The sequence below is a fragment of the Ovis canadensis genome, chromosome 2, assembly GCF_042477335.2.
Source record: "Ovis canadensis isolate MfBH-ARS-UI-01 breed Bighorn chromosome 2, ARS-UI_OviCan_v2, whole genome shotgun sequence".
In the NCBI taxonomy this organism is placed as follows: domain Eukaryota; kingdom Metazoa; phylum Chordata; class Mammalia; order Artiodactyla; family Bovidae; genus Ovis; species Ovis canadensis.
In genome coordinates, this window is record NC_091246.1 from 234544408 (window position 1) to 234569217 (window position 24810).

A 24810-nucleotide genomic window follows, 5' to 3' on the forward strand; every position below is an offset into this window, starting at 1 on the left:
TTGAGAACAGTGCTGCCAAGGATGAACTCCGACTGCATAAGAGTGTAACTTTAGTCAAAGTTTTGACTTTTGTGTTTGACCCGTGTTGAGGAAAACTTAAACTCCATAACAAATGGGTATCTCTGTTTAAGTCACTGAAACACGAGCTGAGATTGAATGTGTCGACTGTGTGCTTGACATCATTCCTTAGAATGAACATTTGGTGTTTTAGGTCACTGAATCCTTGCAGGAATTCCAGGATCAAGTTTGTTGTTCAGTCACCCAGTTGTGTCCAACTCTTTGCAACCCCGTGGACCACAGCACGCCAGGCCTCCCTGTTCCTCACCATCTCCCGAGGTTTGCCCAAGTTCATGTCCGTTGCATCAGTAGTACCATCCAGCCATCTCATCCTCTGACAACCCTCTTTTCCTCCTGCCTTCAATCTTTTCCCAGCATCAGGGTCTTTTCTAATGAGTCAGCTCTTTGCATCAGGTGACCAAAATACTGGAGCTTCAGCCTCAGCGTCAGTCCTTCCAATGAATATTTAGGATTAATTTCCTTTAAGATCGACTGGTTTGATCTCCCTGCTGTCCAAGAGACTTGGACAGGATCAGGTTTAGCTATTATTATTATTATTATTCCATTTTCATAGCAGGAAACAGGGGCTTAGGTTAAGTGACTTACACAACTTCACACAGCTCTTAAGGCTAAAGCCAGGCACTGGGACTAGTTTAGACTCCAGAATACGTGCTCTCAAGCCCCGAAGTATCCTGAAAACACAGTGTGGTGGAGATGATAAAGAGCCTCTGGTGACATCCCGTTGGCACAGGTGGATCATACACATGGAAGGCATTGTGGGAGATTTTGTGAATGCTGAGATGTCTGAGGAATCTGACGTTAAAGATGCAACTCAGGAGAGGCGCTTTGAAGGTTGGGGCAGAATTGAACGGGTTGGGAGGAGTGGCAGGGAGTGTGTCTCACATCCCTGTGCCCTTGGTGTCCTCTGACAGACTTCCAGCCTTCAGTACCTGCGGTTCTTTACCCGAGTGTTTTCTGTGGCCCCTAACACCCACCTTTCCTGCTCTGACAAGCCACCAGTGACAGGGAGTTAAGGCAGAGTTCTAGCCCTTGGCATTAACACTGACGTATTACCTGTACCAGCTCCCAGAGTTCCTGGTGAGATAAAGCCCAGCACCCACAGTGATAGCTCACTTCACGATGCATCCATTTCAGTGGGTCTCATTATTGCCATGAGCAATATCCACCTTAAACTGGGTGGCCCTACCTTAGCTCTTTGGTGAGATCTTATTTTTCATACAAGCAAACCCTTGACTAAATGGAAATATTTAAACTTTCACCCTTTTCTCACTTATTACTACCTAAAATAGTTCTCATTGAATTTTATGCTATATAAGGAGAGATTGAGCTAAAAACAAAACATTGTTTTAGTCTTTTTTTTTTTTTAGAACCTACAAGAATTCTCTTAAACTTGAGTTTACCGCCAAGAAACAGTTATGTGAAAGCAAAGTAGCTGACATCTTGTTTCAGGGTTTCTATTGAGTTAAAAAAAGATGGACTGTGCATCACAAGTTTGAGCTGTTTCCTGTTCTGCCTCTAGATCACAACCTAAAATTCCAAAAGATTTTTATTGAACCCCATATAGTCATTCTCATTCCAGGAATTTCTTACGTGCTGTGGAAATGTGCTGCTGACAAGTGCTCAGTCGTGTCCGACTCTTTGCAACCCCATGGACTGTGGCCCTCCAGGCTCCTCTGTCCATGGGATTTCCCAGGCCAGAATACTGCGGTGGGTTGCCATTTCCTTCTCCAGGGGATTTTCCCAAGCCAGGGATTGAACCCAGGTCTCCAGCATCTCCTGCATTGGCAGATGGATTCTTTGCCACTAGTACTACCTGGGAAACCTGCGGAAATGTGGACATTTACTTTTTGAGTGATGGATAGGACCATGGCGGTCTCTCAAAAGCATAGACAGTAGCGGCAAGGGTTGCATTTGTGAGAGGCAGAAGGTTGAAGGGCTTGCCAGATAAACAAGCACTGTCTGGTGTGATGAGCTGATTTTGAGTTCTAATCGGACACGACTGAGCGACTTCACTTTCACTTTTCACTCATGCATTGGAGAAGGCAATGGCAACCCACTCCAGTGTTCTTGCCTGGAGAATCCCAGGGACGGGGGAGCCTCATGGGCTGCCATCTATGGGGTCGCACAGAGTCGGACATGACTGAAGGGACTTAGCAGCAGCAGCAGTCCAGTTTAAGAGCATTGTCATCTTGGTCTCTTTAAATGAGAAAGAAATGGAATTTCTCTCTCTGAAGCTTTCTCACCAAAACTGCTGAAAGGATTTCCATTAAATTGGGCAGTTATGTTCTGAATACTCAGACTTAAAAGCTATGGGATGTATGTAAAATTCACTTTGGTGACCTCTGGTGGTGAGAGAGCCCCATAGGACTGCCCATCTGTGGAGATGGCCATAATTATTTAGCACCTTGGACAGAGGAATTTAACATTCCCCAGAAAGTCTCCAGGGCAGAAGCTTCATTGAGCTCCTTCTCATCTGGGCAGCTGTTGAGAGCAGGCTTCAGAATGACTAGCAAGACAGTAAAGTGACTTTTTCTTTTGGCCAATGCTGGGTAGACCAGCTGGTAGATAAGATGGAACTAACTTTGTCTTCCCCAGATTGTGAGAATTAAGTGAAATGAAGCAAGTATACTTAACTATTTTGTAAACTACAAATAGCTGCATAAATATTAGTTATTATTGAGAACTCAAGTCGTGTCTGACTCTTTGCGACCCCATGGACTGTAGCCTACCAGACTCCTCCCTCCATGGGACTCTCCAGGCAAGAGTACTGGAGTGGGTTGCCATTTTCCTTCTCCAGGGGTTCTTCCTGACCCAGTGATCGAACCTGGGTCTCCCACATTCCAGGCAGATGCTTTAACCTCTGAGCCACCAGAGACTCCATTATTGAGAACAGTATACAAATATTATAGGACTGATGTATAGGCTAAAATGCTTGAAGTTGATCTGATGATTATATCAGCTAATACTTACAAACTCCTTAGTATATTTCAGGCCTTGTCCTATGTGTTTTACATATATTCACTCATCAACTACTCTATGAGACAGGTCTTATTATTCTTTAGTATCTGTTTTATAAGGGGTTCCCTGGTGACTCAGTGGTGGAGAATCCGTGTGCCAATGCAGGAGACATGGGTTCCATCCCTGGGTCGAGAAGATCCCTTGGAGAAGGAAACGGCAACCCCCTCCAATATTCTTGCCTGGGAAGCCCCGTGGCCAGAGCCTGGCAGGCTACAGTCCACAAGAAGTTGGACACAACTTAACAAGTCCTTACAAATGACAGCAAGATCATACAATTCCAAACAGTTGAGCCAGAATTTGAACCCAAGCCATTAAGCTTCAGAGTCTACTCTGTTAACTATGGTACTGTTCAGTCTTATTACAATGATGACGTAGAGAAAGCTGATCTAGGTAAGAAAACATGACGGATTGAGGGCAGGGAATAACATGATGACATTGGATTTTAAGCAAATCGAGTCAGGCATAACTTAAGTAAGATTGGGGGAGGAGCATCAGGTGATAAGGGTCTGACCTTTGGTTGGGTCTGTCACCACACATATGACCTTATTAATGGCTGCTTACTTGTCTGGAACATTCTTAACTTCGATCTCATTTTAGTGGTCTTAAATCCTAACTCCCCAGAGGTCATCTATTTTGCCTTCCACATGGACGGCATTGGTATTAGTACTTAAGACGGCCTTGTAAAGGACAGTTGGACCTAGTTCCAGTAAGGTATGGGAAATTTTGTATTTGTTTTCACTTGGAGAGATGGTATATAAGGGGGAGAAGGAAAGAGGAGCTCTCATGTGTTAAAAACTAGGTCTTGTGTCTTTAAGCTAGGTCTGGTAGCTGAAAATCAGAAAGATTTAGCCCTTTGGTATCTGAGAGAGAGTTTAATGGTTGTCTCTACCTGGGTGAGAGTTTCTTACATAGTTATGAAGATGAAGTGTATGAGATTGGAGAACCATTGTGTACATGGAGATGTCAGCAGTCTTCAAAGAGGGAAAGTGTTCACAATTCCCAGTTTCTTCTGGACCAGAGTCCAAGCTGTAGATATTTCCATGAACAGACACTGGAGTGTAATTACTGAGTGTCACAGTATTCATGAAGACTAGATTCCAGTTACCTTCTTCCTATAATTTGATTCCAGTTTTCATTGTTTATTCATGAAGTCGGTTTTCACTCGATTGTCATTTCTTTGTATCTCTCTGCCTCTAATGTGAAATAAGAAAACAGAATCCTACTCTGATTTTCTTTGATTTTTATCATTAACGTAGCTCATGAGGTCATGTGGCAGATTTTGATTGCCAGGAAAAAATCTGTTGTTTATGTCGTAAAATGTTGATGGTGCTCTGTCGCAGCTTCCACACTGGACCCCTGGGGCTCCCCGTTGACTCATCAACTCAGGTAGATGATGCATTCTGGTCAATTGAACACCATGCAGTGGTGTGAAGCCAGGCCATCTGCTATTACGTTTAATGTTTTAAGTACTAAGTTTTAAAAGTATACTTCCTATGTTATTGATATAACTATGTATATTGTATGTAACAACTGTATCACTTTTTAAGCTATGTAAGCTTTTTGAAATGCATTCATATATTTGAAACGGGAACAAATTACTTCACAAGTGTTTGGTTCATAAATTCTTATTTTCCACTAAATGCAAATACATATTATACCGAAGCATTTTTTTACTTTCAAAAATATCCTGAAAATCTGCACTTTGTAATTGGACTTTCTTGGAGCTAATACCTTTAGGAAAAATAAAAGTATGCTAAGATGTATTACAGGAAGAACAACAGATTGTATTATTATTGTCTTGGAACAAAGCATTCTCATCTATTGGCCCTATATTAACAGGTGGTAAAGACAGTCTCTTATGTTTGGCTTAGAAAAGCCATGAATGAAAAGGTTGCTGAGAGTTGGTGGCAATGGTGGCAATGAGAAGAAATGATCCATTTCATTTCATTCTTAGAGAAAATGGACTATGCTGGCAGTGAGAGAGAGAAAAGATGCATCTAATTGTTTTGTGAATTCACTTGGGCGAATATCCAAGTCAGTGTGGTATTTATGATGCTCTGATTTGTTGTTCAGCTCTTGTAATTTCAAAAGTGGAGGACGTTTTTATGTTTAGCATATCCAATCTGCTATTTCCATAGTTTTTTTGCTTTATTTGAATCGATAAATCACACTGACCCTCTGCATCTTTCAAAACAAGATTTTACAGTGTGTAGAGTTGAATGCCTTGGCCCCAGCCTGGCCCCTGCTACTGAAGTACATTCTCATTCACTTTTAGCACATATCATCACAGGGGAAGAGATGGATGGTAGTGCTAAAATTCTGGCAGTTTAACCAGAATGACTTTGTGGTTCCATCTTTTTTTCATCATATTTCTTTTTTTTTTTTTTTTCTGAAGCATTTGTTAAACTGTTCCTTGAAGGGGGTGTGGGAGGGAGGCTGAGGATAGGGACATGTTCATCTGTATGGTTATGTGTACCAGTGAACATGCATATCTGTATTTTAAGCAATAAAAATTTAAGCATGTGCTCAACATCATTAATCACTAGAGAAAAGCAAGTCGATACTGCTTCACACCCACTTAGGATGGCTGTAATAAAAAGGATGGATAAAAACAAGTGCTGTTGAGTATGAATGAGTATGGAGAAATTGGAGCTCCTTACACTGAAGGGGAATGAAAAATGGCACAAAAATTTGGAAAACAGTCTAGTAGTTCCTCAAAAAGTTAAGCATAGAGTTACTGTGCTAGGTCACTTCAGTCGTGTCTGACTCTGTGAGATCCTGTGGACTGTTAGACGACCAGAATCCTCTGTCCATGGGATTCTTAAGACAGACAAGAATCCTGGAATGGGTTGCCATACCCTCCTCCAGGGAATCTTCCCAACCCAGGGATCGAACCCACATCTCTTAAGTCTGCTGCAACAGCAGGCAGATTCTTTACCACTAGCGCCACCTGGGGAGAAGGCAATGGCACCGCACTCCAGTACTCTTGCCTGGAAACTCCCATGGATGGAGGAGCCTGGTAGGCTGCCGTCCATAGGGTCGCTAAGAGTCGGACATGACTGAGCAAGCAACTTCACTTTCACGCATTGGGGAAGGAAATGGAAACCCACTCCAGTGTTCTTGCCTGGAGAGTCCCAGGGACGGGGGAGCCTGGTGGGCTGCCGTCTATGGTGTCGCACAGAGTCGGACACGACTGGGGCGACTTAGCAGCAGCAGCAGCAGCACCACCTGGGAAGCCCCAGAGTTAACCCAGCAATTCTCTTCCTAGATATATGTCCAAGAGAACTGGAAAGATATGTTTCTACAAAGAAATTGTACGTGAATGTTCATAGCAGCAGCATTCTTTATAGCCAAAAAAGTGGGAGTAACCCAAATGTCCATCATAAATGGATAAAACAGTGTGGTTTATCTATATAATAAAATATTGCTGGATCGTGAAAAGGAACTCTTAAGTACTGATACTTGATACAGTGTAGATGCACCTTGAAAATAGTGTGCTAAGTGAAAGAAGCCAGGCACGAAAGGCCACATGCTGTATGATTCTGTTTGTATGAAATGTTCAGAATAGGCAGATTCATTGAGGTGAAAAGTAGATTAGTGGTTGCCAGGTACTGGGTAGGTGGAGGGTTGAGGAGGTAAGTGGAGAGAGTTTCATTTGAATGGAACAAAAATATTCTGGAATTAGATGGTGGCGGTGATTGTAAAACCTTGTGAATATACACAACCCACTGAGATGTGTAGCATAAGAGTAAAATTTATGGTGTGTGAATTATAGCTCAATTTTTAAAAATCAATGCTTAAGCATCTGGAAAGTCAGGCATTAGCAAAATATTCAACCTGAGTGATAGCGGGCCTCTGATAAATACTTGCGAAGTGACTTGGACAAACATACATGCTTCTCTATAATTTTTTTTTAGAGGATATGCTTAAATATGTATGGAACCTAAATGAAATTTTCCAAAGGCGTGAAAATAGTAATAATGACATATCATTATTCTACCTCAAATATGTATTGATAATCCTTTTATTGATTCTTAAAGAAAAATCTCACACAGTTTTAAAAGCTCTCAGTGAATAATTTTAAGATCTGTTGCACTTCTAATGACATAGAAGGCTGTTTTCAGAATAGTGTTCGGTTACTCCTATTAGGACTGTAGTTTCTTTCTTGTGATATTAATTTGGTTACTATCAGATGCCAAATCGGGAATATAATTTATAACTGGTATATATGTTTGCAGTTTAATAGCCTGAATTCTTGAACATTTAAACTGAAAATTGAGATACAGTGTAACCACGGTAAATGGTGATGATGAAATATTTCTTGCTTTTGTAGTAGAATTGAGAATCACTGTACTTAGTTTCTTTTCCCTTTTCATAAAACTCCTTTCTTTCCCCTGTGAGACATGTTGGGTTCCCAGATTATAAATTCAGTTTCTTTTGTTTGTTCTAACCACTCAGTTTTTCTTATTACATACCTGTTTAATTTTTAATTTCTCATTGAAAGTAAATGCGGCTAATTTTCCTATCAATATTTTAAGAGGTCTTCCATTTCTCTCTGTCACAACCTTGATGTAGCGCTGTCTGGTGTGTATTACTACATAATTAAAATGCCATTATTTTATCAAATAGTTCTGGCAAAGCAACTTACTAATACATTTTAAATGGAGCCGAAGTTTATTCCTGTAAAGTTGAGGTAAACGTTACAAGCACTATTCAGGAACTGAAAGTATTAAGTGGAATAATATGTATAGTGCTGTGAGGAAGGCTGCTGCAATTATAAGAAAAATACTTAGGGATGAATGTATCATAGGTATTCAGACCTTGTCAGTCAGTCTCATTTATTGTATAAGATAGAGATATATTTAACATGCTAAATATTTTGATTCATTGGACAAACACTTACAACTTATATGAGTATATGAGTCACTCTGCTAGGCTCTGGGTATTCAGTGGTGGCTAAAACAGATAACCCTGCCCTCAGCATTTATGCTGTGACCGTGAAGTTCCTTGGGTGGAAGCACCTGAGTGGCTGGATCATAGCGGATAAGGCAGAGACTAGCGTGAGATGCACTGGAGAAGGAAATGGCAACCCACTCCAGTGCTCTTGCCTGGAGAATCCCAGGGACAGGAGGGCCTGGTGGGCTTCCGTCTATGGAGTTGCACAGAGTTGGACACGACTAAAGTGACGCAGCAGCAGCAGCAGCAGTGTGAGATGAGCCCAGAGGGGCCGGCAGGGCACTGGTTATCATGAGCATGTAATTGTAGTCAAGAGTTTGGACTTCATCCAGCCTTTAACAATAAGCCTTCGATGGCTTACTGCAGGGTATTCCAACTTCAGTTTTATAAAGATTACTCTGAGCAGTGGTGGAAAGTGGTTGGTGGATATAAGAAGGAGAAGCAGAATTTGTTGTAATCCAGGCAAGCTATGATGGTGGTTTAGGTTAATGTAGTGGATCTAGGGGTAGAAAGAGGGAGATTGATAAAAAGTAGTTTGGAAGAATTAAAGTGTGGTGGTTGGGATTTGGGGATGAAGAGGAGAAAGTATGTGTTGAGGATGTTATCAGCATCTCCAACATGAATAGCTAGGTAGGTCGGGATTCTGTGTCCTGAGATCTGGAACGTGGGAGGAGGGCCAGACTTGGAAGGGACCTTCCAGTATTCAGGTTGGGACATGCTGAGTGTGAGGGGAAGGAAGTGTTTATAATGCAAGGGCAGGGTTGGAACAAGGGCCCAACCTGCTCTTCCTTGAGCTGGTATAACTGGTTATGGTCTGGGTACAGATTAGAATAAACAAGTCCCTTTCAAAACCAAACACATTGCTCCAGTTTCCAGCTCATCAATCTTGCTTCTGTGCTGTCTCCCACAGCTTCAGTTCAGTCGCTCAGTTGTGTCCGATGCTTCGCGACCTCATGTACTGTAGCACGCCAGGCCTCCCTGTCCATCACCAACTCCCAGAGTTTACTCAAACTCATGTCCATCAAGTGGGTGATGCTTTCCAACCATCTCATCCTCTGTTGTCCCCTTCTCCTCCTGCCTTCAGTCTTTCCCAGCATCAGGGTCTTTTCCAATGAGCCCATTCTTCACATCAGGTGGCCAGAGTATTGGAGTTTCAGCTTCAGCATCAATCCTTCCAGTGAATATTCAGGACTGATTTCCTTTAGGATGGACTGGTTGGATCTCCTTGCAGTCCAAGGGACTCTCAAGAGTCTTCTCTAACACCACAGTTCAAAAGCATCAATTCTTGGGGGCTCAGCTTTCTTTATAGTCCAACTCTCACATCCGTACATGACTACTGGAAAAACCACAGCTTTGACTAGTTGGACCTTTGTAGACAAAGTGATGTCTCTGCTTTTTAATATGCTGTCTAGATTGGTCCTAGCTTTTCTTCCAAGGAGCAATTGTCTTTTAATTTCTTGGCTGCAGTCACCATCTGCAGTGATTTTAAAGGCCAAGAAAATAAAGTCTCTCACTGTTTCCATTGTTTCCCCACCTATTTGCCATGAAGTGATGGGACTGGATGCCATCATATTAGTTTTCTGCGAAAAAGCCAACTTTTTCACTCTCCTCTTTAACTTTCATCAGAGGCTCTTTGGTTCTTCACTTTCTGCCATAAGAATGGTGTCATCTGCTTATCTGAGGTTATTGATATTTCTCCCTGCAATCTTGATTCCAGCTTGTGCTTCGTCCAGCCCAGCATTTCTCATGATGTACTCTGCATATAATTTAAATAAGCTTAGCTTAGCTCTCTAGAAATTTCTGTATATTGATATACAGGACAATATTCATCTTATAGTAAACGCCACTTGTGATCTGTTGTCTTTGGTGTTCTTAGAACTGTGCCTGCCTGACCCACAAGGTCAAATTACATATTTGATCTCCACATGAACTAGTTGGATTTTCTGTTACCTTGTTACAAACAGGCTATACCCCTCACCTTGGATGTCTGACTTGGTGTAACTTACAAGAAAGGAAACTGGGCCACAGATCTGATATGAAACAATACTTGGCTTGATCTTGGCTGCTTAAAAGACTTGGATTGATCTTGGCTACTTAAAACTCAAAACTTTATGTTCTGTTGGCCTTTGTCAAAGCAGAGCCTGACACATATTATGCACTTCTCACATTGGTTATGGTTTTATCTGCCTTTGCACTGTTAAGCATAGCATGTCGTTCTATTCATCCTGTGATTTTTTTGCAGCCAGTATTTTTATTTTCCTCAACAAATAGAAATGGGCCATTTAGGGACTGAGATTGCTAGGGTTTTGGTCTTTGCTGTGCCTCTGGTGCCTGGCACAGGGGCTGGCATGGAATCAGCACTTGTTATTAAATAAATTAGTGATTGAAGGTATGGCTGAATAGTCATTCTGTGAGAGCAAGATATCGGACAGATTTTATTCTTCCTAGAAGGTTATGTCTCTGAAATCTGAGAAATAAAGGCTGTAAAATATAAAGTTGGGAACCATCCTGATAAAAAGAATTATAGAAACCATGAGAGTGGAATTCCATGAGTATATGTAAAATAGAGTGTAAGGATGGAGGGAAACTGAAAAGCAAAGAAAGGGGGATTGGAAGGAGTCAGGAGACCTACAGGAGAGCCCAGCAGCCCAGGGGAGCAGGAGCAGCCATCAGTGGGGAGACAGGTGAGAAGCGAGGAGAACAAGAAGGGGCCTTTGGGTCTGAGGAGAAGTCAAGCAAGTAGAACGTGAGCCTGGGTGCACAGCATAAGAGAGGCTTGGGGGAATGCCGCTATCTTTTTGTTTGTACTCTTCATCTCTAGTAATTCCAGTTGAGAGGAATTTGCTTTTCTTTTATGTCTTTGCTTTTCTTAAGCAAAGACATAATTACTTTTGGTTTTCTGCTGAGCATATGCCTGGTATCATAGGACACTGTACTAATACTGAAGGGTTTATTTTGTGATTTCTTTTAAGCCTGTTACTTAATGACCATGGCCATATTTTTCCATTACTCCCATTACAAGTAATGATGTTCGATATATATATAACTATTGAGGGAAATTGCAAACTTGTCACAATAGTTGGAGATTTGAAAATCAACATGAAGGTCAATGGGAAAAATATAGACTATTTCTCCAAAATTATCTGGGAGCTTTTCAGTTGAAATTTTATTAAATTCTCTAGTTTATGAGATTGCTACAAAGCTATAATGATAAGCCCTGGCAGTAAAGAAATTTGAGTGTTAATAATAGGGATACACATATGACACGCACATATATGTATAATTTTTTATTTTGGGTGTGATGTTAATAAGAATCCATATGGGGGGGTGGGTTGGGAAGTACATTTGAGTCTTATTAGAATGCTGTCATTTGTGAAAGCTTTTTCTCTTAAGTGAGATTACTTTATTGTAATGAAAAGTTGTTGTTATTTAATTGCTCAGTCGTGTCCAACTCTTTAGCAACCCCATGGACTGTAGCCCACCAGCCTCCTCTGTCTATGGAATTCTCTAGGAAACAATACTTCAGTGGATTGCCATTTCCCTCTCCAGGGGATCTTCCTGACCTAGGGATCAAACCCACGTCTCCTACGTTGGCAACTGGATTCTTTACCCTTGAGCTACCTGGGAAGCCCCAGTGAAAAAGTAGCTACCATTTATTCAGCACCTACTTTGTTCTAGACGTGTTACAGTGATCCTGGGAAGGAGGTATTATTACTAATTTAAAGTGAGCTAATTGAAGTTTAAGTAGTTTTCCCAATGTCCCAGGTCTAGTAAGTAGGAGAATCTAGCCATTTTTTAAATCCAAAGCCAGTGTGCTGTCTGAATGAAATCTTTAGCATATCAGAGTGAGGTATGTATTTGATTGGAAGACAAGAAAGCTCAGAAAAAGGGAAATCAGGCAAATCAGAAAACCACTAGATGAGAACTTTTTCAGCATCCTTTCCCCTAATCTGCCTGTTTACCCGTATCTATACCTGACATTTGTCTTTTTATTTGTTGTGGTGGACAAGGATGTTCCTCTCAGGACTTGATTCCTTTTGTTTATCTCTTGTACCTTTAATCTGTGCCCCTTTTCTTTACTAGCTTCCTCCCAAAAGCATAACCCAGACTTTTTCCAAAGCAAAGTCCTTTGGTATTGTTTAGTCATTGCTGTGTAACAAACCACACAAAACTTAGTGAAATTAATTTAAAATACCTAGTGGACTTCCCTGGTGGTTCTGTGGTATAGAATCCACCTGTCAATCCAGGAGACATGGATTTGATCCGTGGTCCAGGAGGATCCCACCTGCCACAGAGCAGCTAGGCCCGAGCACTGCGATTACTGAGCCTGCTCTCTGGAGCCTGGGAGCTGCGTCTCCTGAAGCCGGCACACACTAGAGCCTGTGCTCCGCAATAAGGGAAGCCACCACACTGAGTAGTGGGCACTGAAGGTAGAGAGTAGACCCTGCTCACCACAACTAGAGAAAAGCCTGCACAGCAAAGACCAAGCACAGCCAAAAATAAACAAATAAAAAACTTGAAATATCTCATTATGGATAAAAGCTATCATTTGTTTAGCTCACTATTTTGTGAATCAGCAAATTAGTCTGGGCTCAGTTGGATTTGTGTTTTAGTAGCTCAGTCGTGTCCGACTCTTTGCAACCCTATGGTCTATAGCCTGCAAGGCTCCTCTGTCCATGGGGATTCTCCAGGCAAGAAGACTGGAGTGGGTTGCCATGCCCTCCTCCAGGAGATCGTCCCAACCCAGAGACTGAACCCAGGTCTCCAAGTTGCAGGTGGATTCTTTATCATCTGAGCCACCAGGGAAGCCCACAAATACTGGTGTGGATAGCCCTTCTCCAGGAGATTTTCCCAACCCAGGAATCAAACTGGGGTCTCCTGCATTGCAGGTGGATTCTTTACCAGCTGAGCTACCAGGGAAGCCCCCAGTTGGATTTACTTATTCATTTTTGGTCAGTTCAACAGGTCTGTTTCTGAGCTGGTCAGTGGCTGCGGCCATCGGGTGACTAGAGCACGTGTCTTCCGTCCTCCAGCAGGCTAGCCCGGACTTGTGTGCATGTTTACACAGGAGGGTTCCAAAAGAGAGCAGAAGTCTGCAAATCACCTTGAAGCCTAGATTCAGAACTAGTGTCCTTTGCTCTTCATTCTGTCAACCAAAGTAGGTCACAAGGTCAGCGCAGGGCATGGAGAAGTAGACCAGTGAACAGGGTACTCTTTCCTCACTGGTGAATCCAGTTTACCCTTGAAGACCATAACCACGTCAGGCTGAGTCGTGGCCTCGGGTCGCGGCTTCCTCTGTCCCTGCATTTAAAACACTGTGTGGCTGCTGTTGGTTTACTTCTTAGTAGAAAATGAGTTCCTTAAAGACAGTGACCATGTTTCAGTCCAGGATTTGGCACATAGTGGAACATTTAAAAGAGGAAATTTTTGTGAAAATAAAGCATTCTAGCAGTTTACATCTGGCAAAACAGACTAGAAGATGATATATGTTTGCATTTTAAGACTTGCCAGTGTCGAACAACTTTGGGGCAGACTCTAAAGTATCAACATCGAAATTTCTTTAAAATTAGCATTCTGAGAAGAAATCACTAAGTAGCTGTGTACTATCATTAAATATTTGTGTAGTATCTTGGTCTTTTTGTTAGGTTGTATTTTTATACGGGAGGCAAGTCACATTTTTATGGCATGTTTGTCAGAAAAAGCATACCCAGCCATTCACTGGCCCACTGGGATTTGGGATAACATTTCTCCTTTAGGATGTACAGTGAGGAGAGATGGCAGTCAGTGTCCTGGGAGTTGCTCTGGACGACATGGAATATAAATGTTTCCATTAAATGGGAGATGAGATGTACGTAGCATAAGCTCATCTTCGGGTGAGCATGTCTTGTCGATGCCCTAATTCTTACTTGGTGGATTTTCATGTGCATTTTCTTTATTGTGTTTTAGAGTCAGCTGCCTGTGTATGCCCCAGACCTGACCACGTCTTCCTATCTCCAGCTTGATATCTCACCATGCATCGGAGATCAAGAGGAGTTAACATCGGGCTGCTTCTGCTCCTTTCTCAAATCTTCCAGGTCGGGATCAACAATGTTCCACCTGTCACCCTGGCAACGTTGGCTCTCAACATCTGGTTCTTCTTGAATCCCCTGAAGCCGCTGCTTAGCTCCTGCCTCAGCGTGGAAAAGTGTTACCAGCAGAAGGACTGGCAACGCCTGCTGCTTTCCCCTATTCACCACGCAGATGACTGGCACTTGTATTTCAATATGGCATCCATGCTGTGGAAAGGAATTCATCTGGAGAGAAGACTGGGGAGTAGATGGTTTGCCTACATCATCGTCACGTTCTCCCTCCTCACTGGGGTTGTGTACCTGTTCTTGGAATTTGCTCTGGCAGAATTTCTAAATGAGCCTGACTTCAAAAGGAATTGTGCTATCGGTTTCTCAGGTAAGGCAGACACATTTCTAAAGGTAGCCTGCCTGAAGACAGTAAGGGAGGTGCAGCTGTTCTTGTTTTATGAAGCGGGGGTCCCAGCTGGTGAGGGAACTGACATCTGAGTGGCTAAGGACTGCGGGGGCTTGGAGTTTGGAGAAGAGGCTGATTGGAGCACAGGAGAGTCATCGATTTTGCTATTTCCCATTACGCTGCATTATTCATTCTTGGACAGTTTAGACTATGGTCTGCCCACAGGTGGTTTTGCAGGAAACAGAATTTTGGAAATAGGCCCTGGCTCATTGTGATGGGGCCAGAGAGAGAGATGCACTGGTGTATTTGTGATAGGGAGTTCTCTAAAAAGATCAGCAGCCTCTCAATAACTCCATTAAAATAAAGGTACCACACCCTATGATGGCACCTCCTTACCATGATATTCTCTGTACATGTGTGTGCGCTTAGTCATGTCTGACTCTTTGAGACCCCATGGACTGTAGCCCACCAGCCTCCTCTGTCTGTGGGATTTCCCAGGCAAGAATACTGGAGCAGGTTGCCATTTCTATCTCCCAAGGGATCTTTCCGACGCTGGGATTGAACCTGAGTCTCTTGCATCTCCTGCTTTGGCAGCTGGATCCTTTACCGCTGCGCCACTTGGGGAGTGGTAAATTGAGCTCTATGCACAATTTATGCTATTTAATTAATGTAACAGGTCCATAGGGAGGTGGCCTTGTGTTGATTTTCTAAGTTAGGAAGCTAAGGCACAGAGAAATCAGTCATGGTTATACACCTCGTAAGTGATGGAGCTGGGGTCTGAACCTAGTTTCCATGACTTAACCACGTGTTATGTTGTCTCTCACTGTTGCCCCTCACTAGTTCTTTTCTTAAATTTTTCTTGTAGGACTGAATTGCCATCGGACTTAAAATAGATCTTCTAAAAATTAGAATGTGAAGGGTAGGAGGGAAATTGTCCTGAAACAGAAGGAAAACAAACCCTTCCCTCTCCTTTCCCTGCTGTCCTTTCCCCTCTCCTCTAAGATACATCTTCATGCATCTAATTGTGTGAGAAGAAAGGAAATAATGCCCTGCCTTCAATATATCTTTCCATAGGAGTTAGAAAAAAACACATTAATGGTGTTTTTTCAAATTGAGTTAAAAATCACATAGCAGCATACAATTAATGATTTTGAAGTTTAAATTCAGTCGCATTTAGTACCATTACTAGTGTGTTATTCCCATTTTATGTGTTATATATTTAGTAGCATACTCAAAGGAGAAGGCAATGGCACCCCACTCCAGTACTCTTGCCTGGAAAATCCCATGGGCAGAGGAGCCTGGTAGGCTGCAGTCCATGGGGTTGCGAAGTCGGACACGACTGAGTGACTTCACTTTCACTTTTCACCTTCATGCATTGGAGAAAGAAATGGTAACCCACTCCAGTGTTCTTGCCTGGAGAATCCCAGGGACGGGGGAGCCTGGTAGGCTGCCATCTATGGGATCGCACAGAGTCGGACACGACTGAAGCGACTTAGCAGTAGCAGCAGCATACTCAAAGTCATTATGAACTTCTGTTAAGAAACACTGAAGGAGATTTCCCTGGTGGTCCAGTGCTTAAGGCTCCGGGATGCCATTGTAGGGGTTGAGGATGTGATCCCTGGTTGGATTACTAAAGTCCTACATGCTTTTTAGTGCAGCCAAAAGATCAAAGAAAAGGAAAAAAAAAAAAAAGAAGAAGAAACATCGAAGGAATGGTTACCTTGAGGATTATCTTTCTGTAAAATGTTGGGTTGACTCGTTATAAGGAATAGAGTATGTTTCAAAGCCAAGAGTTGGATCTAGTCAGATAATCATTTTCACTTCTGTTAGTTTTTTTTTTTTTTTTTTGCCAGTGTTGGTCATCTCTGCATTTGGATTGCTGATATTTGAATGCTCTTTATTCTCTTTTAGGAGTTTTGTTTGCTTTGAAAGTTCTGAACAACCACTGTTGCCCTGGAGGCTTTGTCAACGTTTTGGGCTTTCCTGTATCCAACAGATTTGCTTGTTGGGTGGAACTCTTGGCTATTCATTTCATCTCACCAGGGTGAGTGTTTACTCTTAGAGAATGCAAATGAACGACCTGATATTCCATGGAGAAAGAATTGTAGTAATAATGAGGTAACCGGCTCTCTTTTATAGTGAGTGAAGTTTGTTCTTTAACTCTTAGGACAGAATACAGTTAATGGTTTTATCTGAGCTGTGTGATTTTGATGTACTTGTCTTATGTGAGTTTCCATTTTCTCACCTTTTAAGTAGAACCTGGTACACAGCTTAGGGGGTTAATATTAACCAGCCTGTCAGTTAGTTAATTCTAATAATGATAATTCAGAGAGGCAGCTAGAAACCATATAATTTTAAAGATAAAAAATCAGCAGATATTTTAGAGGACTAATGCTTTTAAGCCACTTTAGTTGTGAATTGTCTTGGTGATTTGATGATAAGCAGAAGATTTTACCCACAGTCTTGACATATGAACTGGATCAACTCTGCACTGTTTGGGGTGAATTGAAGCACAGGACCCCATTCCCTTTGATTGACCTCCATGTCACTGTGGCTGTGTCAGAAGCTCCTCTGGAACCCTGGAGCTCCAGGGAACACAGTTTGGGAATCCCTGACATCTATAACTTTTCCTCTAAAGATGAGGACAAGGAAATTCAGAAGGCTTGGAGACTCATTGAACAGCTGGTGGTAGATACCAGGCTAGTTAGGATTCCAGCCTTCTGATTCCTGGTCTGAATGTTCTCAGGGGAGTGGGGATGGAGTTGGGGGTTGCTTTTCCACTTTGATTCTTTTTTCTACTTTCTCTTCAAAAAAAGGAGTGAATTGTTTTTTATTTCCCTACCTCTTCCACCAGCTGCACTTCTCTTAATCTGTGTAATGCAACTGGAAGCCCATGGTTAGCACATTTATTGTTAAACTCTGGGGACCTGGAAGCTGTTTGGAGAAGGGAGAGATTCAGGAAGGTTCAGAAAGGAGTATGGATATTTTTTGGCTGCTTTTCTTTTCAGTAAGGAGCTCTTTTGTTTTGCTTTTGGTTTTGTGACTACGTTGGGTGTCGTGTACTTTATTGGAGAGTGTTCTCCTTGGGCTGCGTGTCAGGCCAGTAACCTTGAGTCCTTCTTTAATGCTAATTTCCCATCCCGTCAGGGCAGCCTTCGCCAGCTGGTCTGTAACAGGCAGTGGTGTGGCCACTGAACGCCACTCATTTGCAACTGTATTGTTATCTTGTGACAGTTCCACCAAGAAAGCCTAACAAAATCTTCAAAGTTTTCTTTGAAAAAGGGTCCAGTAATGTGTGTCCCATATCTGAACAGCCCTCTCTATACCTTGTCACTCACAGCTCCCTGACTCGCTTGATGTGACTCGGTTCTCTGTATAGACCAGAGACTCTTGTGTGTGAGGGCAACACCCAACATTCATATGAAAATCACTCCCTCTGGTACTTGAACTTTTATTCTATAATGAATCCACTGAATAGCTGTGCCTTTAATATTCTCATGCAACTATTGCTTAAGACTCTCATCATGCATTTTTATTTTTTAGCAATACCAGCCCCCCCCACCCCCGTTCCTTTTACATAGAAAAGGCATGGTTGCATTTTTATGTAATATGCTTATTCTGCATGGAGGGACCTGATATTCTAAGCCTGGGAATCAAATGGAATTTCCTTTCAAGTTTGAAAGACTAAATCTTTTGGTTTTTGAAGGTTTGACTACTTTGAATGATAAACTGATGATATCCAAGCATCTCCTTATGTGTGTGTCCAATAGAGACAGAGCTGAGCGCTGGTCCAGGAAACCTAAGAAGGGAGTGCTTCTCTGAGATGGATCTTGGAAGAATGGGAGAAACCAGAGCTCTGGTGTTCCACATTGTTATTCTCCTGGTGGTTGTCAATTAGAATTTTCATTGGGAAAACATTGTAAATCTTTAGAACAAAGCCTGCTTTATTGATGGACTTAATGAGCTGCCCTTTGGGAGGGAAAAAAAGAAGTCTGCCAAGCAAACATTTATGGCCCTCTGTGTTTTATGTAATCCGCAGAATTAGTAATTTCCCCCAGTTAGGGAGTTTTATGGAGGGAAGCCACTCCAAACAGCCAGCCCTGTGAGGGGTATGGACCTGCACATCAGGGTGAAGTAACCACTCTTCTTTGCTGGGCCTTTTGCTCTTGATGCCGAAAGCTCAGCTTCTCTGTACACCAATGCTGAATCAAATTTCAGAGACAGTTTTGGGTGAAGTAGAAAAGGATAGTTTTGTTGCTTTGCCAGTCAAAGGGGGACACACAGCAGGTTCAATGTCCTCAAAACCTTGTGTCCTCACTTGGGGAAGATAGAAGTTTTATAGTACATGTTCAAAGGGGGAATGATCAGTCCTGGCCATTTCTTCTGATGAATTGGTGGTGAGGAAAGTAGGAGTCAGCATCATCAACTTTCAGGTCCAACCAGTCTGGGGTCTACAGGCTTGTGGGCAGCGCACTATCCTTAACCATTAACCTCTCCCACTTTGAGCAGGGGTCAGTATCTGCAGAGCAGCTCAGAGAGGTTGTGTGTATCCACTGATGGAGAAACAGGACCTTGCCTCAAGGCTGCTCTTGACTGTTTCTCCCTGGCTTTGCATCCTCTCCCTTCCCTGATTAACAGCTGCTTGAATCCGCCCACTGGGACTCAGGGAAGGTCCTGGAGGCTGACTGAAGGCTGTTTCCTATAGTCAAAGAAACGGGACACAGAGGCCTTGTACCCAGGAGCCCCGCAGGCCCCTGCACAGTGTCCCTGTCACTGTTCCCGTGTGTGGCGTGTGTCAGTGACAGCTGTGCCTCACTTGGTTGTTTCCTTTCCCTGTGTGTCCTGGGACCCCGCTCGGTGGTTGTGTCTGAAGAAGTGACCCTGCTTCTAAGGTGGCACAGGCAGGAGGAGATTCCAAAATTCTAATTTTCACCTTAAAGCTCAAATTTTATTGACAATAGATACCACTGGGTTTTTGTGGGGGTTTTTTTGAAGGCTCGCATTGTTTATTTTTAAGAAAATGCGTGCCATTTTCCATTTATTTAACCATGGGCAGTCAGTTTTTCTTTTGAGTAAGTCTGATGAGGGAGAGTTCATAAAAACAGTAGCCAGTTCATCTCACAGCTCAACCAACCACACTGGTGCTTCACTGGGATATAAGCACCTTAGTTGGATATAGAGTTGAAGTGCTTTTTGCCTATTTCCTATTTCATTACATAGCATATGAAAAAGATTGTATGCTTTTTAAGGAATTAAAATTTTACTATTTATCAAGGATATTCTTAAGCAAAGCTTCCATTTTTCTCTTTGAGTGTGAATCTGTGGCTGTGAGACACACAGCAACTCCTGATATTTTTTTGGAGTCATTGCTTGATTCACTTAATTCAAGCAGCCAAGACACAGCGGTTGTACCCCTCATTGCTTTTATGTTGTTGTTGTTTAGTTGCTAAGTCTTGTCCAACTGTTTGCAACCCCCTGGACTGCAGCCTACCAGCCTCATCTGTCCATGGCATTTCCCAGCATGAATGCTGGAGTGGGTTGCCATTCCATTCACCAGGGATCTTCCCCACCCAGGGATCAGATCCCTGTCTCCTTCATTGGCAGATTCTTTACCTCTGAGGCACCAGGGAGGCTCCTGTTGCTTTTATATCATTAATGAAAATGCCAGTACATAGGAAAGGGCAAATAATGCCTCAGTATTCTTATGAAAATAGTTTTGACTTCATGAACTGCTGGAAGGGCCTCTGGGACCTCCCATGGTCCATGGAGCCCACTTTGAGAATCACTGCTCCCAGCTCTCAGGCTGCCTCTCTGGCATCGCACTTGGCTGTGTCTTAACTTGTATGAACGGAAAGATGGTAGCTTCATGCAGCCAGGGCTGGGAGAGAAAGGGATGCAGTAAAGCATGCAAGAACACATGTAACCACTGAAATCGCTGATTAACAATTCCTAATTACCCTGAACTGTTAATGCTTTGTCAGGAGAGTGTCTCTCTCATTAAAGGGACTGATTATAAGTTCTGTTGCACAAGAACTTAGATGCAGGGAACTCCCATCCTACTTTGAATTCTGTCCTTGCTTACATTTTGTGACAAGGTGCTTCTGGCATATTCATCTAAAATGCAACATGCACGTTCTTTCTTCTCCAGTAGTGCTGAGATAGGGAACATAAAAGGCATACCTTATGTTTGAGTGCCAGTTGACACCTCTGTGGAGTTAGCTTTGTAGCAGTCTGTTGGATTTTGCCTTGGGAATTAGGAATGAGGTTGAGGAATAACAATTTGGATGATGATGGTTACACCATCTCCTGTCCCATGTGTTCTTTTAGAACTTCACTTAAAGATGGTATCCGGGGCTCGTGCCCCTGAATTGAGTGGGTTTGTGGCTCATTGCATTCAGTAGATGGCAGGAGAAGAGCCATGTTACTTCTGAAGCAAGAAGTCCTTTGCCTTATGAGCGGCAACACTGGCCTGTGGAGCCCACATTCCCTGGTTCCCCTGTGCTGTGAGGAAGCAGCACACAAACACGTGAGTGAATGGCTGTTAGATACAGCCGTGTGTCAGCCCAGCCTCAACATGGTGGGGGCGAGACCGGCCACCCGTGTGCTTCCTGAATTCCTGACCCACAGAATCTGCAAGTGGAAGAAAGCAAGTGTTATTTTATGCCTCTGCATGTGGGGAGATTTGTCTCCTGTGTAATGCCAAACAGGTGAATGAAAAAGAAGTGGGGAAAGTAGAATGAAAAGCAAAGGAGTACAAAGGACAGTGTGGGAGGGGGTCTGGAGTGAAAGTGGAAGAGAGCCAAGGAGGGCGGCTGGGGGAGGAGTGCCTGCTGGGCTGCTGTGGTACCATGGGTCACAGACCATGGGTCTGTTTTAAGTGTCTGTGTGCTGCATTTCTCAAGTGTATTTTTGGTGTGGGACACAGGACAAAAATTTGGGGAGGTGCTGCTTTAAAGCAGCTATTAGTTGCTTAAACTAGAGTTAAATGCATTTACTCTAAGGTCAGGGACATTTATTGTCTTCAGTGGAAGAACATTAGATTGGCAGGTCTTGAGGGACAATGAGAATGGGCTGTGATGACAGATTTCTGCCAATTTGTTATTTTTCATTAGAATAAGTATTAATTTGCAAGCTTATTAATTAATAATATGCCCGCTCTAGCTGTCTATATGAATATGTGTGCTAACAGATTTAGACTTCACCTACCTAAATCAGAATTGCTAGTAACGATTGCTCAGTTATAAACATTATTCTTAAAAATCCTTTGGAATTCAAGAGAAAGAGTTAATCTAGAGCAAAGGAGACAATGAAGTGTAAAAGTTAACACATTTTCCCCAAAAGTGCAACATTCCTTTCCAAGCTTTTTAATGTATTGATAGATTTATTTCCAATAGCTTAGTAGAAAATAAAACCCAAATGAATATAGGGTTAAAATACACCTTGGGAGTTTGTGTAAACAAGCAAATGACAAATGGGTAAATGCAGTGAAACCCAAGTTTAATTGTGCTTTGGAGAGAAAGCTCCTTTAACAAGATGGACACGTACACACTGCTATATTTAAAACCGATTACCAGCAAGGACCTGCTGTATAGCACAGGGAACTCTGCTCAATGTTATGTGGCAGCCTGGATGGGAAGGGAGTTTAGGGGAGAATGGATACATGTATATACGGCCTTCTCCCTTACTGTTCACCTGAAACTGTCACAACATTGTTAATTGGCTATACTCCAATCCAAAGTAAAAAGTTTTAAAAAATGGCCTGATGGATGAGAGCTAAGGAAGAAGTGTGGTCTTCTCAGGGCCAGGGAGGTTAGTGGCAGCTCACTGAGAGGAAAAACGGCTGCTGTAAGACATTCCTGTTTTTCAAGTGTGGGTTAAACTGTTTTTTTCAAGAAGTTATACCAATTCATTATGTCATTTTTGTCAGTGTTAATGCAAATTGACCTGTATTGGAGGGGCCATAATTTTTTTTTTAAACCCACTTTTTTAGTAGGTATAATGTATTGTTGCCAGGTTGTTTGGTGTGCTTGGGTATGTGTGTATATACAAATGTATTTATTGGCCAGGGTAAGTGTTTTCTGAAGCATTGTTTTTCTGTTTTTATTATACGGTGACATCTTTTATTTTGTATCTACTGGCACGGTTGCATTTTTCTACTAAAGTTGGATGACACATGTATATAGAATTGATACTCACCCTCTGTTTTATTTCATGGAAGCATGTTTTCACAGCCTGTGAGTCAACATTCCAAGACTCTCCTGAGCAGATTCTTCTTCTGCATCCCTTGGGTGTCCATTTATACATTTCCTTCCTTCTCTCTCTACAGGCTCCCATAAAGGAAAGTTATATGAGTTATGGAAAAGAGTGAGTTAGTTTGTTTGTCTCCCAGGAGGGCTTGCAGTTGAACAGAACTCAGTGAGAGCAGTGCTTAACGAAAGCAGTGATTCCCTTGGGTTAGGTTTTATGAGATGAGAATGAGAACTTTGGAGGCAGAGAACTTTCCCTCCCATTAGGACTGGAACTTTTTGAGGGACAAAGGAGTGTATAAATCTTTTCCCTAGCTCTGGAGTCCAAGCTTGTGGCAAGAGAGAAGGCCTGGCCTTGTCCTGGACAGCTGAGCCATCCCTGACCACTTCCACCAAGAGCCTCCAGCTAAATAGGAAGTGCATCAAGAGCAGAAAAGAATTTTATCTGACTACTGTGTTTTCTTCTCTTTTTTTCTGAGAGATTTAGTGTTAACAGTTTCTTTTAAAATCTGGTTATATCACCTAAAGAATTAAACTGAAAAGAAAACAGTGGCCAAATGAGAGTGTAACCTGATTTCTCAGCTGCTAATTGAAACCAGTATATTCATGCCTGCATGGCATGGCTCGTAGCTTCACTGAGTTGCTCAAGCCCCTTCGCCTTGATAAGGCTATAATCCATGAAGGGGTATTCACTGTAGGAAAGTTCAAAACATATACAGATAAAGAACACAAATTGCCCATAATCTCCTACCCTCCTAGAAAACTACTTGCAGCGTTCTGCCATTGCACCCCTCCCCTCATACTCAATTCTGTTTCCTACTCTCTTGTTTAACTTGTTACAAGCGCAGCTCTTCAGAAGCCTCAGTTTTAATGGCCATATAATGATTCGTGTTGTAGTTTCCTTATTTTCTCATTCACTAATTTTACATGCTAATTTTATTACCTAATCATCCAAATTACAAGTGAGAATGTTTATTAAAGCATTAGTTGCTAGTCTTGGCTCCCAGATCTGAATATGTCCTTGGAGTAGATTTCCAGAATCAGTTCATGGGTTTGAACTATTTTTCATGGCTCTTTTATACATATTACTATCTTGTTTTCTCCAAGTGTGTTCTCATTTACAGCCCACCAACAGCATGTGGGAGTGCCTACTTCCCCACTTCTTGACCAGACTAAATATTTGCTATATTTTTTTAATTTGATACATAACAAAAGTTTTCCCTTTCTGTTGTTTATAATCTTTTGTTAGTGAAATGGGACAACTTTTTATTCCTTTTTAATAAGTTTTATTTCCTTGTTCATGACTTATCTTTGTGTCCCCAACATACTTTCAAGATGCTACACAACTTAGTGACTGAACAATAAGAATAAGTTAATTGTTTATTGTTAATGAGTGGTGATACTGAATTTCAAGGGGTTCTTATTAGATTATATATACTAAGGGACCTTAAGGAGAAGGCAGTGGCAGCCCATTCCAGTACTCTTGCCTGGGGAATCCCATGGACAGAGGAGCTTGGTGGGCTGCAGTCCATGGGGTCGCTAAGAGTCAGACATGACTGAGTGACTTCACTTTCACTTTTCACTTTCATGCGCTGAAGAAGGAAATGGCAACCCACTCCAGTACTCTTGCCTGGAGAATCCCATTGACGGGGAAGCTTGGTGGGCTGCAGTCCATGGGGTCGCACAGAGTCGGACACAACTGAAGCGACTCAGCAGCAGCAGCAGCAGCAGGGACCTTAAGTACACAGTAGTTATAAATTCTGTGAATAATAACTTGGGGCTTCCCTGATGGCTTAGCAGTAAAAAATTAACTTGTAACAGAGGAGACTTGGTTGATCCCTGGGTCAGGAGGATCCTCTGGAGAAGGAAATGCCAACCCACTCCAGTATTCCTGCCTGGAGAATCCCATGGACAGAGGAGCCTGGTGGGCTACAGTCCATGGGGTTGCAAAGAGCTGGACGTGACTGAGCAGGCACACACAAATAATAACTTAGACAATGTTTATGGGGATTTTTTTTGTCTAATATTAATTGATAAAGACTTAAATTAT

At 42.4% G+C, this 24810-nt stretch overlaps 1 protein-coding gene across 7 annotated transcripts in view; it reads left to right on the top strand.

Moving 5' to 3' along the window:
- The window catches only part of RHBDD1 (rhomboid domain containing 1), a 133976-nt gene that overhangs the window by 13885 nt on the left and 95281 nt on the right, over positions 1 to 24810 (top strand). For all 7 annotated transcript variants that reach the window (XM_069578454.1, XM_069578455.1, XM_069578460.1 and 4 more), the window contains 2 exons: positions 13999 to 14496; positions 16426 to 16558. In XM_069578454.1, coding sequence (XP_069434555.1) covers positions 14064 to 14496; positions 16426 to 16558 — 566 coding nt within the window. In that variant the 5' untranslated portion in view covers positions 13999 to 14063. The remainder of the gene's footprint in view (positions 1 to 13998; positions 14497 to 16425; positions 16559 to 24810) is intronic.